This window comes from Lissotriton vulgaris, chromosome 10, assembly GCF_964263255.1.
Source record: "Lissotriton vulgaris chromosome 10, aLisVul1.2, whole genome shotgun sequence".
Lineage (NCBI taxonomy): Eukaryota > Metazoa > Chordata > Amphibia > Caudata > Salamandridae > Lissotriton > Lissotriton vulgaris.
In genome coordinates this window covers 969902767-969918189 of record NC_141698.1, presented here as the reverse complement: position 1 = coordinate 969918189, position 15423 = coordinate 969902767, and the positions used below count along the sequence as shown (strand labels likewise).

General features: G+C 43.7%; 1 protein-coding gene across 1 annotated transcript in view; it reads left to right on the top strand.

Moving 5' to 3' along the window:
• The window catches only part of LOC147689078 (pre-mRNA-splicing factor SYF2-like), a 219706-nt gene that overhangs the window by 40072 nt on the left and 164211 nt on the right, over window positions 1-15423 (top strand). The window contains exon 3 of the mRNA XM_086941968.1: window positions 6318-6443. Coding sequence (XP_086798094.1) covers window positions 6318-6443 — 126 coding nt within the window. The remainder of the gene's footprint in view (window positions 1-6317; window positions 6444-15423) is intronic.

The window sequence follows — 15423 nt, the reverse complement described above, 5'->3', positions numbered from 1 at the left end:
ATCTTAAGAAGGTCTTGTGTCAGCAGTGAGACAGCTGTTTAAAGGTCGTACATCTCACCCACCAAGGATAGCCTCATGTCTTTGATGGGCTGGAGTATCATCTCGACTGAGGATGACATTCCCTCTTGTGTGGGTCAGGGTCTGGACGAGGCCCAGGCCGACTCTCCCAGAGGCCCCCTGCTATAACAAGCCATCTTTGCCTGCAATTGATGGCCACCACTATTCTTGAACATGGTGGCAGTGCCCCCCAGGCTTCAAGGATGTCTAAGATTACGTACCGCTGGTTATTCGGAATCAGAGGTGCAAATATGTGAAGAGCCATCCCTCAGCTCCAATGAGTCCACATAGCAGTCAGATGTGGCAGGCCCCAGGGGCAGCAGCAAAGCCTGTGTTCCAGACATAGGGCCCTGAGAGTCCCAGTCATCCCCAGCACTGGAAAGACTGGAGGCCAGTCTTCTGCAGCTGCTGAACACCTCATCTGGTGCCTCTGATGAGCTGGGCAGCATAGTGTCTGCATTCTTGCAGTCGCTCCCCTCACCCTAACTGGCTAGGATGGGCAGAATCATTCAAGACGGCAGTTAACGCGCCCCTTTATCACACAGCAGTCACTATTCTGATGTTCACAATGGATTTTGGCAATAAGTGAGAGTGGTGCGGAGAAGCCTATTCAGATGTCTGCCATATTGGCCCACTGGCCAGGCTCCCAATTCTAGGATTATTCAATTTGCAAAACTATTTGTGTCTATGAAAGTTCATGTGAAATGTGATCCAAAAATGCATTTGCACTTCTAAATGTAACTTTTTTTTTTCTCCATTGGAAATATTTTTCCCTCTAGTAAAATCCCTTGTACTATCAGTTGCAGGTGTCTTTTCATCCTCACCAACAAATGCATTTATTCCCAGAAAACGTGCACATTTCTGGTGAATGCCCACCGCACTGTTTCAAAACAAGTTCTTACTTATAAAAAATATACTTAAGTGCAAGCTCATGGTTAAAAAAATAGAAAGTATCCATATGAGAATGTGTGAGTATATTCTGCTTCTTTTGAATTGCCACATGGATATACTGGGAATGACTCTGACTCCGTAACTAACAGTGGACATTGACTTGCCTTTATAAACTTCAACATGGCCTGAATATGTGTTGTGCTTATTGGCTCGGCCAGTCATGGAAATATGAAACTCATCAATATGCAACTTCTAATTCAACTTCAAAGTCACCCCAAAGTAAAGAAAGCAAAGTGGTCCTCTCAAGTAGCACACATTTATGCATTTTCTTTATGCACGTTTGACCTCATCAAAAATCTCTTGATTGACCAATCATGGTAGTGAGATATGTTGTGTTTGTTTCATGCAACATCCGTAAAAAAGTTTCTTTTAGGTCAAAACAAAACATCACATATGAGAAATTGGACAATGTCATAGAGAATATTTGCAGTAATATTAGCGAGCTGATGCTGTTACAATATTGAAAACACACGTCACTATCCCTGAATATTAGATGTAAACATATTTTGAATTTGTATGAGTGTGCCTGTGTACTGTCAGTGACCTGACCAAAGAGGGCATAAAAGAACGAAAACTGGATCATAAATTCAAGGCTTTTCCAAGCAGGGCCATCAAAATACGTTTGGCACAGGACCTCCAAAATACTTAAGATGTTCCTGGATTACTGCAGAGTATGCCATGCATACCCCTCTGTGCCCTTACATACTCTGCAGTAACTACTGCAGAGTATAAAGGGTGCCGAGGCGCATTCACTGCAGTGCAATCAGTGGTCTCTTAACAGGGCCCAAAGAGGGAGCTGTCCCTCTATATTTATAAATCACTGCAGATTAAACTTTAATCTGCAGTAAACATTGAGGGACTACTCCCTGTTCCTGACCTGTTTAAACACCAAACACTGCAGATTAATTCCGCTGGCAGAGCGGTGGAATTTATTAGTAATACTGCGTTACAGGAGTAATGCAAAATTATCAAATTCCTTCGATTCCGCCGGTGGAATTAATAATTTTATCCAGCCCTAGTTCCAGGCGCTCTCTTTCACCGTTACCAAAGCTAAAACTGTTCTGGTTGCATTATATGATCTTGCGGCACTCCTGGTGAATGAACGGGCAGGTGATACATTTTGTGCAAGTAAACACGTAGGAATGGGTGTCCGTGAGCCGAGAGGCCCCTCACTGCAGCTCATGTCTTAGTAACATTTTGGTATGGGGGGAAGGTGTGCAGGCGGGATTGCTTCATTGTACTTTTTTCTGTTGCCTTATTTATCTCCACAAATCGCCTCTGTAGAGCAGAACTAAATTAATCCTTAACCCCTTCACTGCGGCGGCTATTCCGCCGCAGTGCTAAGGGGGCGGGGCGGCCGCGCGGCGGCCGCATGCTGGTGACGGAACCGCTTCGTCACCAGCGTCGGTTGCGCTGTGCTTATGACGGAGTGGTTCCGTCATGGCCCGCCCCGCTCAATGGAACGCTCAGCGCAGGCGCGGAATTCGCGCCGCGCAGGAGCGCCGAGCGGGCCATGACGGAACCGCTCCGTCATCAGCACAGCGCCACCGCAGCTGATGATGGAGCGGTTCCATCATCAGCAGGCAAGGGGTTAATAAAGCACCTCAAGTAAAAAAAAATCCAGAGGCCTACTACCTACTGTGCATCCATTCATGGACTGTGGCACATGTGTAAAGATGGACTGAATACTTCTCTCACTGACCTCCTAAAAGTCTTGACCTCTGCCCATCGAAATCTTGTGCTGCACAGCAGCTGCTCCTTGGTCACCAGTAAACCTGTTGGCCCTGGTCTACCTCAGGACAACTGAACCACACCTTCCCATGATTTCCCACACCTCAGCTTCACTTTAACCTCAAATTCACCCTCATCTAAATCCATCCTCATTGTGCCTCCGCTCTAACTCACGCTCACTGCATCTTGACCCACACCTCCCTAACCTAATCTCTCCCAACTCACTCAGACTGCTTATGCCCTTTGCTGTGTGTTTTAGCGAAGCCTGCAAAATCTTCCAACCAAACAAAAGCTAAAATTAACTTTTTCAATACTTATTTACCATGCTATAGCTCCAGACAATAAGAAGAGAAACACCTTCCTTGCCGTCACAAATGTTATTACCTACTGATGAAGCAACCTCTTCTGACTACATTTAAACTGTTAGGCATGCTGCTGGTTGCATGCTCCATTAGGAGTTTGCTGAAAGCCACCTTTAGGAATCCAACTAGCATGTTGCCCGCGCAGTAGTTTACGCTCAACCTTAAGTATGTGCTTTTGACGTCACTCCTCCGATGGCTTTGCAGAGCTCCTTTGGCCACTATTTAAGGCTGATGCAACTATGGAGGCCCTCTAAGGACCTGCATTCCCAGAATGCACTACTTTTGAAGTTAGAATACAGTGTGCAAGTGTGATTTAGTGTGCCCAGGCCTCATAAACAAACAGTTTTTTTCATGAATTCTTCACTCATCTCTGCTATAAATTCATTGTATTGCCTAACAATAGGAGTTTAAAGTTGTCGTGCCCATCAATATTGCTTCATTCCCCAAAAAATCTTTCTTTTTTTGGCATCTCTTCATTGTCAATTTATATCAATTGTAAGAACCATATGAACAATCACTTAGGGCCATATGTATGAAGCTCAAATGGGTTCGCAAACGCCGAAATTCGCAGAATTTTGGCGTTTGCGAACTCATTTTCGCTTAATGGTATGTATGTAGCAAAATGAAGTGCAAAATAAGGAATCGCAAAATTTGCGTTTCCTTATTTTGCAATTGCATTTAAGGAATCACGAATTTTGCGATTCCTTAAATGCAATGTAAGAAGCATTAAAAAAATGCAAATTGGCCTTAAGGAATCGCAAATTACCACCAACTTTAAGTTATGGTAATTTGCGAATTCCTTGAAAAATTCACTTTTTTGCATTTTTCAAAGTGCGATGTTAAGCACATACATGCCTTTAGGGCATGTATGTGCGCCACATGTGCACCCATGCTAATTTCAGGGGTGCAACAGGGTGTCCTTTGGACACCCCTGCAACCTTACAAATTATTCTCAATTTGCGATTCTCAAATTGCGAATCGCAAATTGAAAATATCTTCCGAATCATTCCTATGGTCCTCCTGGCCCATAGTAATAAATGGGAAATGATTCCTAAATTGCAATTCGCAATTTGCAACTCGCAATTAAGGAATTTTAAGAAATCGCATAGAAAATGCGATTTTCTACATACATACCAATTTGCAAATCTCAAATAGCGATTTCTAAAAAATCGCCATTTGAGATTCGCAAATCTGGATGTTGATACATATGGCCCTATATTCACAGTTCTCCCTGGTTGATGAGCAACAGTATTTCTGCCTTCGGTGACTTTTGACAAAAAAACCTTTATGCTTGACTGTAACTGTGCATCTCGATATATCACCAGTTGAAAACTTATAATTGTTTTTGTATTTCATATTTTCAATCTAATTTACCTACTGACTACTGTTATTGTTGTCCCTCTTTTGCTTGTGTCATGTGCATTATCCTACTAAATGTTTCTTTTTGTTTATTCATTTGCTTTGTATTGCCCTCTCCTTTTCTCTTAGTAGCCATGTTTAAGCAGTGGCGGCTGGTGACATTTGAAAGTGGGAGGGCGTAAAAGGTCTGGTCTGGATCAATGTCCAGTGGCGGGCAAGCGTAGAGAGCAAGCCAGACCATCATAAGTGCGGTTCGTGGGTTCCCCCCTTGATAACATTTTGAAAAAAGAGGGAGCAAATGGAGCATTTTCAACTACATTTTAGAGATTAAGAATGTTAATAAACCGATTATGAAAGTGTAGTTATGTAGTGCTGTCATCTTATGAATGTGACATGAACTACTGCCCGATCCAGGTCACCCTTGCAAACTAATTATTTTATTCATGAAAATTTACTTTTTTCAGTACACACTTCCATCGGGACGTTTCAGTACAGACTTCCATCGGTTGCCAATGTAATATAAAAAATCCTCTTAGTTCCCAAAAAACAAATCTGTGGCTTCATCTTTAACCTGCACCAAGGTTTACACGCTGCTAATTTCCCTTCATCCACACTACACAAGAAGTGATAAATAATTAATGTGCCCGGCTCTTTGTTGTGTGTCCCTGGACTGCTGAGAGCAGGGTGGCTGACAGCTGCGTCAGGACAAGCACCGAAGTGACTAACAAGTTTCTTTCAGCCTGCAGAGAAAGACGACAGTGACACAGAGTGCAAAAAAGCGAAATCCAGAAAGAAATAAAATGAAACGGACTGTTTCTTTCTCTTTGCCTAAGTGTTGTCTATGAGCTTATTTCCGACCTGTGACCCCCTGTTCATTTCATAGGGCTGACCAGCCCCCATTATTCCTCACACTTGACTTGGCTGTCCGCGGATCAATAAGATGTATCCATGGCAACCAAGCCACACATTCTCAGTGGAAGGCAGTGAGACCTGAAGCGAAACCAGAGGTTCCCTGACTTTAAGGCACGAGTTTTAAAACGCAGCTATGGGCATGCGGCACAAGCAGCGAAATTCATTGTTTACAGCAGAGGTATCGGTAACAGGCACAGGCATTGCTTTGAGCGGCAATTCCGGCAAAACACATTCACAGCGTTTTTTTACCAATGACTTCACTTAGGACATCATTTCTTGCACCTTACCTTCCCTAATAGAGCGATACTGTGGAAAACTGGAAATCCAAGCTTCTTTTCATCATGTGCTCGAGTGAAAACCATATTCATTTTGCCTCCAAACCCGCCGTCCTGGTTCAAGGCTGCAGCAACACGTCATCAGCATTCTTGATTGGTGCGGCCGGCTGCCTCACATACGTCATTTTCTTCGAACAGGGATAGTTACTCGAGGGCAGGGGGGAGTGGCTTGGGGGAGTGGCTTGCCCACAGTTGTTAATACTGTCTGTTTGGACGGCCTCAGGCTGCCCAAACAGTCCGTATTAACAACAGTGGGCAAGCCACTCCCCCAAGCCACTCCCCTCTGATCTCGCCCACTCTAAAGCCGGAAGTTCTGCTTTCTCGCCGTATGAGAAGGTAGAAACAAATGGTAGTTATTACGGCAATAACTACCATTTATTTCTGCCTTCTCCCACGGCGAGAAAGCAGGGGGGCGGCGCCCAAACGCCCACATGGAGGAACCGCCTCTGTGTTTAAGGCTGTGCTGTTCTGGATGGTGTTATATCTAGAAACGGCTAATTAAAATCTAGTTTTGTTCCCCCAATCTTTAAGTTATGCAAACAATTAGCCATGGATATCATGGTGCGTATTCAGGTGCCCTTCCATCTTTGACAACGTTTTTTTTTTGTAGAATGAAGCTCGGAAACTCAATCACCAGGAAGTTGTTGAGGAAGATAAAAGACAAAAGTTGCCGGCAAACTGGGAATCAAGAAAGGCCCGATTAGAATGGGAGCTGAAGGAAGAAGAAAAGAAGAAGGTATGTTGAAAGATGAGATTTCATTGGATGATTCTTACTGGCAACAAGACCAGTAGTACTACTACTCTCTTCTCACTCCCTTTGTTCACCATGGTGCAGTTGGTACAGTCTTTTCAGGCAGTTTCTGCAAGTTTGAGCATCTCTCATCTATTAGTTAGCACCTTACCACCCTTATGTTACCAATTATATAGGAGTGGGCTTGATATGTTTCTAGGAGCGAGTTCAGATAAGAAAACAGAGACAGTGTAAATGGATGCACTTGTCTAATGCCGCTTTTCCTTTTCGTAAAACGTTATTCAGTTTTGGCAAAGATAAATTATTTGTGCAACTGATATCATTCATTCATATGCTTTTTTTTGTGATGATGGTACTTTTTTGTAAAATTAACAAAAAACGTTCCTTTTAGCCAGCCCTCGATATTGTCTGGACTGCTAATTTAACTTTTTTAACTATCAATTAGAGGTAAGCTCCTATGGTGGTTGTGTTTCTGCTTTCTTCTGACTGAGGGTATTTTCTGTTTTATCAAATAAAAATGTTCTATTGCACTTTACAAAGGGAAAGGTTCTTTAGGAAAATGTTGAAAGTGCCAGACCTCACTTTGTATTCTCTACTTGAAACCAGTGCGTCAGATTCGTTGACCTTAGATGCCTATTTTTTTCTGTATTTATTCAAAGAATGACTTTTTAGGTCTCGCGTGAGCTAGTGCAAATGCTCTCGCTTGCAAGTCAGACAAAACAAGCATGGGGCTTGCAGTCTGCCCATTGCTTAGCATTCATTGGCTTTGTTGTCACTTTTATTTGTTACCTTCTAATTGGCCAGATCGTGCTGACTTGACTTCCTCTTCTTTCAGCTGGATCAGAGACCAAGTACTGATTGCTTCAGCTTGCTTTCTGTCCTTTCACTGATCGTGCTGTGACTGAGGTTCTATTTTTATTTAGTTTTTACTTCCTTGTCATCCTTGTTGATGTTGTCTTTCCCTTTGTAGCTTTTTTTTTACTATGCCACACGCACTTCAAAGAAGCCCTTTTCTCCTTTGAAATGGATATTTATTATGACAACAGATATTATCTGTCATTATTGTGACAATGTGCATGTTATGTGCTTCCAAATGAATTTCACTAAGACATGGACATAGACACAATTGCTTTCTTTCATGTGATAGGATTTTTTTGCCAATGTCATTTTATTTTTTACGCATGGAGGGATTATTTGATTTGCTCAATAGGTATCCCCTTTGAGAATATTGACCCTTTTGTTCATGCTTTACAGCTTGGGCGTTATTGACAATGATTTGCAGAGAGGCATGCATTCCGCACTTTTGTATTTTATACAGAGCCTGTGAACGAGTTTAAAGGCAGTAGTTCTAGGAGTGTTGTTACTCTGGTTTGCAATTATTACAACATACAGTGCAGTAAGGAAGTAAGACACCATATGGAGCATTTGCAGAATCTGCTGTGGACACAGCTGTGGCTTAAATTGGAGTAGCCCTGAATGACCTGTTGAATGAAAAATGTAATTATTTGTTACAACTGATTTATGATTTGTCGTAGATTATTGCTGATCCATGCAAACTCACCTTTCTACTGTTTAAATCAGGCATGGTGCAGTTTCTGTGTAAGGCCACATAAATGGTTAACTTCTTAATGGCATCCCTTGTGGCACCATCAATTTCATGGGTGTAACATTAAAAGTGTTCTGCCACACAGCACTCTTGTACCACATACCTCCAGATCTGAGTCGCCTTCCGAGATTCTGCTACACACTTACTATAGTGACTGGCTCAAGTGGTATTGGTACTTTTTACTCCTTAATTTCTGTTTAGAAATATTGGTAATGCAGTTTAGGAAAAAAGTAATAAAGCTGATTGGTGGTTTTTCAACACAAATTACAGAGCTAAAAATGCTAATCTAATTTGAGGTAGCCACTATAGTGAGTGCTTGACAGAATCGTGGAATCTACAAATAATTAGAAAATAACTATGTACCCCTTTTCAAAGAAAGTGAGTGCTCCCATTTAGATCTCTGCCCTGCAAGTCTCTTACCCCTTGTCTGGAAAACGTTCAGCCCTTCAGGATGTCTGCCCAGCTTTGTGCTCAGCACTGTCTTCCCAGCGCCTGTTGTTCTTCCACATGGTCTATTCTCTGTCCCCCTTCCTAATTAGCCAGCATACTTCATTCCTCCGACTGCTACCATTCCCTATCTTGTCTGCATGCTGGCCACTGCCTTCAGAAACATAATGTATGTTTCCACTTGGCTGTACTCTTCATGTCCCCTCCTCCTCGACCTGGCACACTTCTTTCCCTACATGCCAAGAATATCCATGTTGTCCCCATTCCCCCGGCGCTATACTCCTGTCTTTTGAACACCACTCCACTTACAAAGACCATGCTTGCTCCCACTCTGGTGTCTGCCCTTCACACGGTTCCTCTCCTTTCCTTCATACTCTCTGCCGGCGCTATACATTTCACTACACTTCCATAGACCTAGCTTGTTACCACATAGCTCTCGACTGTCTTTTTCATTCTTACTTGGCACAGAACCCTGTTTTGCACCTCTACTTGAGCAGTTTTAAACTTCAGGAAATGATTGACAGCTCTAAGGTGCCAGCAGCTCCCAGACCCAGCATAATGCCAGATGTATTAATGTGAAATGGCTCCTGGCAGCTCACAAAAAACCAAGGCCATGAAGAGGCTCCCTGTTTGACCACAATAACAGTTGAGTGTCTAGAGATTTCTTATTGTAATGCCTTCGTATACCAGCAAGTGTCTAAATCTAAACATTGTATAAGACTGCTATTCAGGGTGGTGGCAGCACCTTGATATCTCGTTTTAGAAGGCGAGCAGATTGCGAGGGTTATCCTCTGCTCAAACTTGCACCCCACTGTATACTGGAGTTCTTTTTAAAAATTACATGCAATTGATTTTAATAATTGTGTTGTATTAACTGTACCATTTTAAACCTTCTGTGTACTGTTACCCGGTGGTGGAGTTAGCCTTCCCACGGGGCTTTAAAATCACAAGGGTGGACCGCCCGCTTGGAAGAGGGGGCGGTGTCGCCGTGGTTTATAGGGACCAATGAGTTTTCTCCTGCGAGCCCCAGGATCAGCTGGCGGACGCGGAGGTGCTCCATTTTGCCCTCGTATTTAACTCACATTTTACCGTAGGTGGTACACTGGTGTACCGGCCTCCGGGACATGTTGGGAACTTTGTGGGGGCACTGGAAGAGGTTATAACCCCGCAGGCTCTAAGCTATTCACGGTATCTCCTTCTGGGGGATTTTAACATTCATGTCGATATCTTGGACTCCACTGAGGCCGTTCCCCTAGGCGAAGCCCTCTCTATGGCCCATCTCAAACAGTGGGTTGCTGCACCCACCCATGTGGGGGGCCATCTCTTAGATCTGGTCTGCTCTAACTTCGACATCGTTATGACCCGTCCTGAGAACGTGACTTGGTCGGACCACAAGCTGATCAGTTTCTCCTGGTCTTTGGCTACTGCCTCGGAGACCGGTCCTCCACTTGCCCATTCACAGAAGATTAATTTAGACACCCGGACGGACTCTTTATCTTTAACCCGTCCACTACTGCCCTTAGAGATTGAAGCGGCGGTTAGCAATTTTAATGCTTGGGTAGAACACGGGTCCGCCGCCTCCATCAATAAAGGTTGTATCCGCAGGTTGCGATCTACCCCCTCCAAACCTTGGTTTTCACACACTCTTCGGGAACTTAAACTGGGATGTAAAAAACTCGAACGGGTGTGGAGACAAGCCTATCTGCCCGAGGCAAAGAGAGATCTGCGGGCGGCGCAAAAAAACTACTATGCTGCCATCAGATCTGCCAAGAGCAGTTACTATGCAGGACGAATCGATAAAGCAAATAATAACAGCTAGGAAATTTTCTCAATTGTAAAAAGCTTTTTATCACCATGTGCCGCACAACCTCTGCTGCCTTCATCCAAGCAATGGTGTGAAGAGCTCTCCTCGTTCTTTGTTGATAAAATTGCTAAAATTCAGGATGACCTGCATGCCGTCTGCGACGGCTTTCTGTCTCCCCCTGCATTCCCCCCCTCCACCATGCCGAAGCCAGTTGAACAGTTTGCTAACTTTGCTCTGTCTACTGAGTCCGATATCATTGCTGTCCTTGCGGCTTTGAAATCGGGGTCTCCTTCTGACCCTTGCCCTGCCAGGGTCCTCGGGGGGGGGGCTAGCGGAAACAGTTGGTAATGAGGTCACTCAGATTATTAATCTTTCTTTTCTCTCCGCAACTGTCCCGCTTTGCTGGAAGCAAGCCAAATTGCTGCCACTTTTGAAAAAGACTGGGTTGGATCCAGCTGTGCCCTCCAACTATCGGCCCATATCATTACTGCCAGCCTTAGCAAAAGTTTGCGAGAAGATCGCTTTTAAACAGTTGGACAACTTTGTTGATACATCTCAGGCACTGCATCCAGCGCAGTCTGGATTTAGGCTGCACCTACAGCACCGAAACAGCCCTAGTCGAAATGTCGGAGGCTATCCGGGAGTGCTTGGATGGAGGTGGCAGAGCTGCTCTGATTTTATTAGACCTCTTTGCCGCCTTTGACACGGTGCCCCACTCCCTTCTTCTTACTAGATTAGCCACCATTGGCATCACCAGCCCTGCACTCGACTGGTTGACGTCTTTTTTAGATAATAGTACGCAACAAGTCTGGATGCCTCCATTTGCTTCCTCACCAAAGAAACTCTACTGGGGTTCCCCAAGGGTCTACTCTGAGCCACTGGCTTTTTAATGTTTACCTTACCCCTTTGAACTATCTAGCAGAACAGCTAGGGGCTAAAATTATGGCCTACGCCGACGATACCCAACTTTTGTTCACCTGGCCCAAGAATAATTTGGATAGGTCGGCGGTCCAACTCTGCCTCTCATCGGTCTTCCGGTGGTTAGCACTTGCCCAGCTCAAATGCAACGAAGGCAAGGCTGAGGTTCTCTTTTATGGCTCTTTCCCCGCTAACTTCAGCGATCTCCTATGGCCCAGCGATCTGCCCTGTCCAAAATCCATTGGTGGCCCAGCAAAAAACCTGGGAGTTTGGTTTGGGAACGGCCTCAAGTTTGAGGACCACATCAAAAAACTCACGGGGGTCTGTTTTTCTACTCTCAAAACCCTACGCAGGTTCTTTCCCCTCCTCCCGAGAGAGGCTAAAGAGACAGTCTCGCGTGCTCTAATACTCTCCAGGTTGGATTACGCGAACGGTTTGTTCTGCGGCCTACCGGCCTATTTGATTCAACGCCTTCAGGTCATACAAAATGCGGTCGCAAGGCTCTTGTTTAATTTACCCAAGAGATCCAGTGTCCGCCCCTTCCTCCGCAGCCTCCATTGGCTCCCAGTTGCCCACAGGATTATGTTTAAAACTCTTGTCCTCTCTTATCGTGCTGTCCATCAGATTGGCCCTGTCTACTTGAGAAAAAGGTTCACTCTGTACATCCCTAATCGATCCCTCCGGTCGGCCAACCAGTGCCAAATGACCGTGACCAAATTTAAGTACTCCCGATTAGGCGGTCAGTCTATCTCGGTCAGAGCCGCGAGGGCCTGGAATGCTTTCCCCCTCCACCTCAAGACCGCTCCGACCATCATGGCCTTTAGGAAAGGGCAGAAAACTCACTTGTTTAACACTATTCTGTAAACTTCTATTTTCTGTCATTTTGCCCTCTGAATCGCCCTCACCTTCGAGCGCCAGGATACTATTTTAGTAATAGAGCGCGCTACAAAAGCCTTTATATCATATCATATATCATTAAAAGCGGGAGAAGATGTGTATATATATGTGGTAAACGTTTGCCATTGTTATACAAGTGCAGCTATTTAACCTGGCTAGTTGAATAGATGTTCACATGTGGTCCCTCTTAAGGCAGTACAGTGTTTTCTAGGCAACTGAAATGTTGTCGTGCTTCTATGTACTTAACACCCCTTACAACCATTTGTGTCATATACTTTGTAACCTAGAGCTGGAAAACGTTGCAGGTTTCAACACATTTTCATGTTATTTTAGTCCTCGGTGGCTGTTGAAATTATTCCTCTAAACAGTGTAAAAATATTGTAGCTGTTTCTTTCCCCTGCCTTTCTTAGAAGTTTTTGTTGCTGAGTCAGTGCCATCTGAGGAGCTGGTGTCCCACTCAGGCCAAATCCCCTAAGCCACTTGTCCCTCTTTCCGTTGCTTGTGTTCCTCAGTCTTTCCTTCTTTCCACAGTCTCTGCCTCTCAGTCTGGTCCCTTTCCAGCAGCCAGTGCCCCTTGGGTTGATGGGTAACACTTTTAAGACACGGTGTCTGTTGGAGCTGAAGTAAAAAAAACATTACTACCTCATTATGCCCCTTTGGTTGGATGTTGTTTACTTCATGCTTTTGATAGCTGACAATATTGGAACAACTTGGGGACGCCCACTTTTCTTTCCATGAGCGGCGTTAGAGCTGTGTCTGGAACTCCTCCCAGAAATCCTGTGTCCCTCTGTCTGTTGTAGAGCATTGAAAATTCTTTTCAGTAGGCTAAATCTGCCCTCCTCCCTAAAACCTTTGTGCGTCTGCCTGACAGTTTGGTGCAAAGGTATCTTCACTATGTGTCTTTCTATAGAACTTTTTCCCTCTTACAGATTCGAGGCACCTTGGAAAAGGTTTACGTTTGTATTTCTGTTGCTTTGGAGGCCATGGTATTTAGTATTGCAACATTTAAGCTGATGCATCTGTTAGATGTTTGAGTTATAAACGTGTGTTTTTTTCTGGTGCTTTGTTTTCGAAAGCTTAAGTAGAAAGTACTTGTTTGAAACTTCTTTGAGTTTACTGGTTCAAGGCTCCTACTGCATGATCTTTTTGATGATTTGAGTATTTTTTCCACTCATGATTGCCAGGCCGTTCTCCACTAGTAATGTTTATAAGGCGAAAACTCATTTTTAACTTTACTTATTTTGCACACTCTGATGTGCCTTCGGGCATGATGACCTGTCTACTGTGCTGCTTTTCTTTTCATCTTCACTTTCCTCTCCATTACTGCATAGCTAATTATTGTACTAGATTGGTTTGGAAATGTAAATAAAGAAAAATGTTCTCGTACCGGAGAACAATTTCAGGCCCATTCTGCCTGCTCCTCTGAAAACTAAGCTGACCTGCCCCAAGTGGCACCGATTAAAATCTTATCATTTGTGAGGGCTTTTTTACGACTTCAATTCTCATGGAGAGACCTTGGATGTAATCTAATTATTTGTTTAAGTCAAGCAGGAATTTAGACTCTGTAAGAAATTCCACTGTTTGCAGGATCTCAAAGCACTTTCCAAAATAAACTTGCTCTTTGTTTTACTTTTTTAGGTCAGTAGACCTAACTGAAGGCACATTTTGCTAGCACTTTTTTGTCATGTATTTAATTTAACTTGAAGATACGGTGAATTATTCTTTTCATATCAAGAAAACCATTTAAAAAGGTGATAATTTTGGTGTATAGGTGCAGACCCCATCATCATTAAAACAATTGATTTGATCACTATTGCTATCCTAGAGTTTTACACTCCGTGCAGGATCTGGACAAGGGACACACAGTGTGCCCAGGCCTTCTTGTACATACTCAAAAGATGAGGCAGGTAGGTACTTTAGAAAGTGGGGCTGAGCCCGGTCTTTGTCGGGCGCCAGGCCCAGCTCTTAGAGCAAACTGGGTATTCCCTTCAGCCATGCCCAGTGGGCTTCACTCTGAAGCTACACAGCCAATACTGATAGTTTTCCCCCATGAGCCCCAACCACCACTGTGCACATTCTTATTCTGTGTGCAGTAATCTCTGGACCTTTGGCATTTTTTGTGTTCAGCCCTTACAAAATCACAATCTCTGTGCAAAGCCTTGAGTCATTTGCCGTGGATGCTCTCTACCACGTACCAATCATTCAGTACCTCCTATTTACAGCTGTGGCCCTAGAACCCACCACATTTGGCTTCTTTATTATATGTGCTATGTTATGGGTTTGTTCTGCAGTATTTGGCAAGGCCACGTGCCCAAATCCTATTATGATAAACCAAGAAAAATACCAATATTGCCACCTTATTTGAACACTGGATCTCGAGTGATCTCTCGAATGACTGAATGAAGCAGTAATTCTCAATGAACCATATTTCAGAATGAATCAGTTTTTATTCTAAACTTAGATGCATGTATCAATTCAGTATGCACTTTTCGTTTTTTGATTAATGGAACATTTTTTTAGTTCCACACTGAGCACAGATATTAAAGCAATTAACAATAAGTACAAAACATAATTAGACCACAAAATCACAACTCACACTCATCATTCATACCACACAAAACAGTCAAGATATAATACACTTATTTACAATTTATACAATATCACAGTTGTAATACAAACACAGCATTGGAAATGAATAAGTACACAACGTTATTAGTTTTTGAAATAATCAAAGGTTCCTAATGCCGGATGGAAGAGGTCTACGCGTTTCGATAACCCCTGGGTATGGGGAAATCTCATCAGGACCGTGTGCCTCTTAGTGGAAGACTTTGCTTTTGTGGGTCTCAATCGTGTTGCGCCTACTGCGGCCGTTTGTTGAACTGGAAGGACCAGGTTGGTGCGGAAAGTTTTGTATGTTGAGCGCAGGGATTTCAATTGAATCTCGGGTTTCGTGGAGTGAGTCAGTATCGTGCTCCTGTTTTCCTGTGAGCGTCGTGTCCGCTGTCTTCATGGGGGGGTCTGCACTCGTCGATCTCTGTTCAGTAAGTGCAGTGACCGGCACCATCCAGTCGGACTGGATGGTGCTGGTCACTGGACTTACTGAAAACTAATAACGTTGTGTACTTATTCATTTCCAATGCTGTGTTTGTATTACAACTGTGATATTGTATAAATTGTAAATAAGTGTATTATATCTTGACTGTTTTGTGTGGTATGAATGATGAGTGTGAGTTGTGATTTTGTGGTCTAATTATGTTTTGTACTTATTGTTAATTGCTTTAATATCTGTGCTC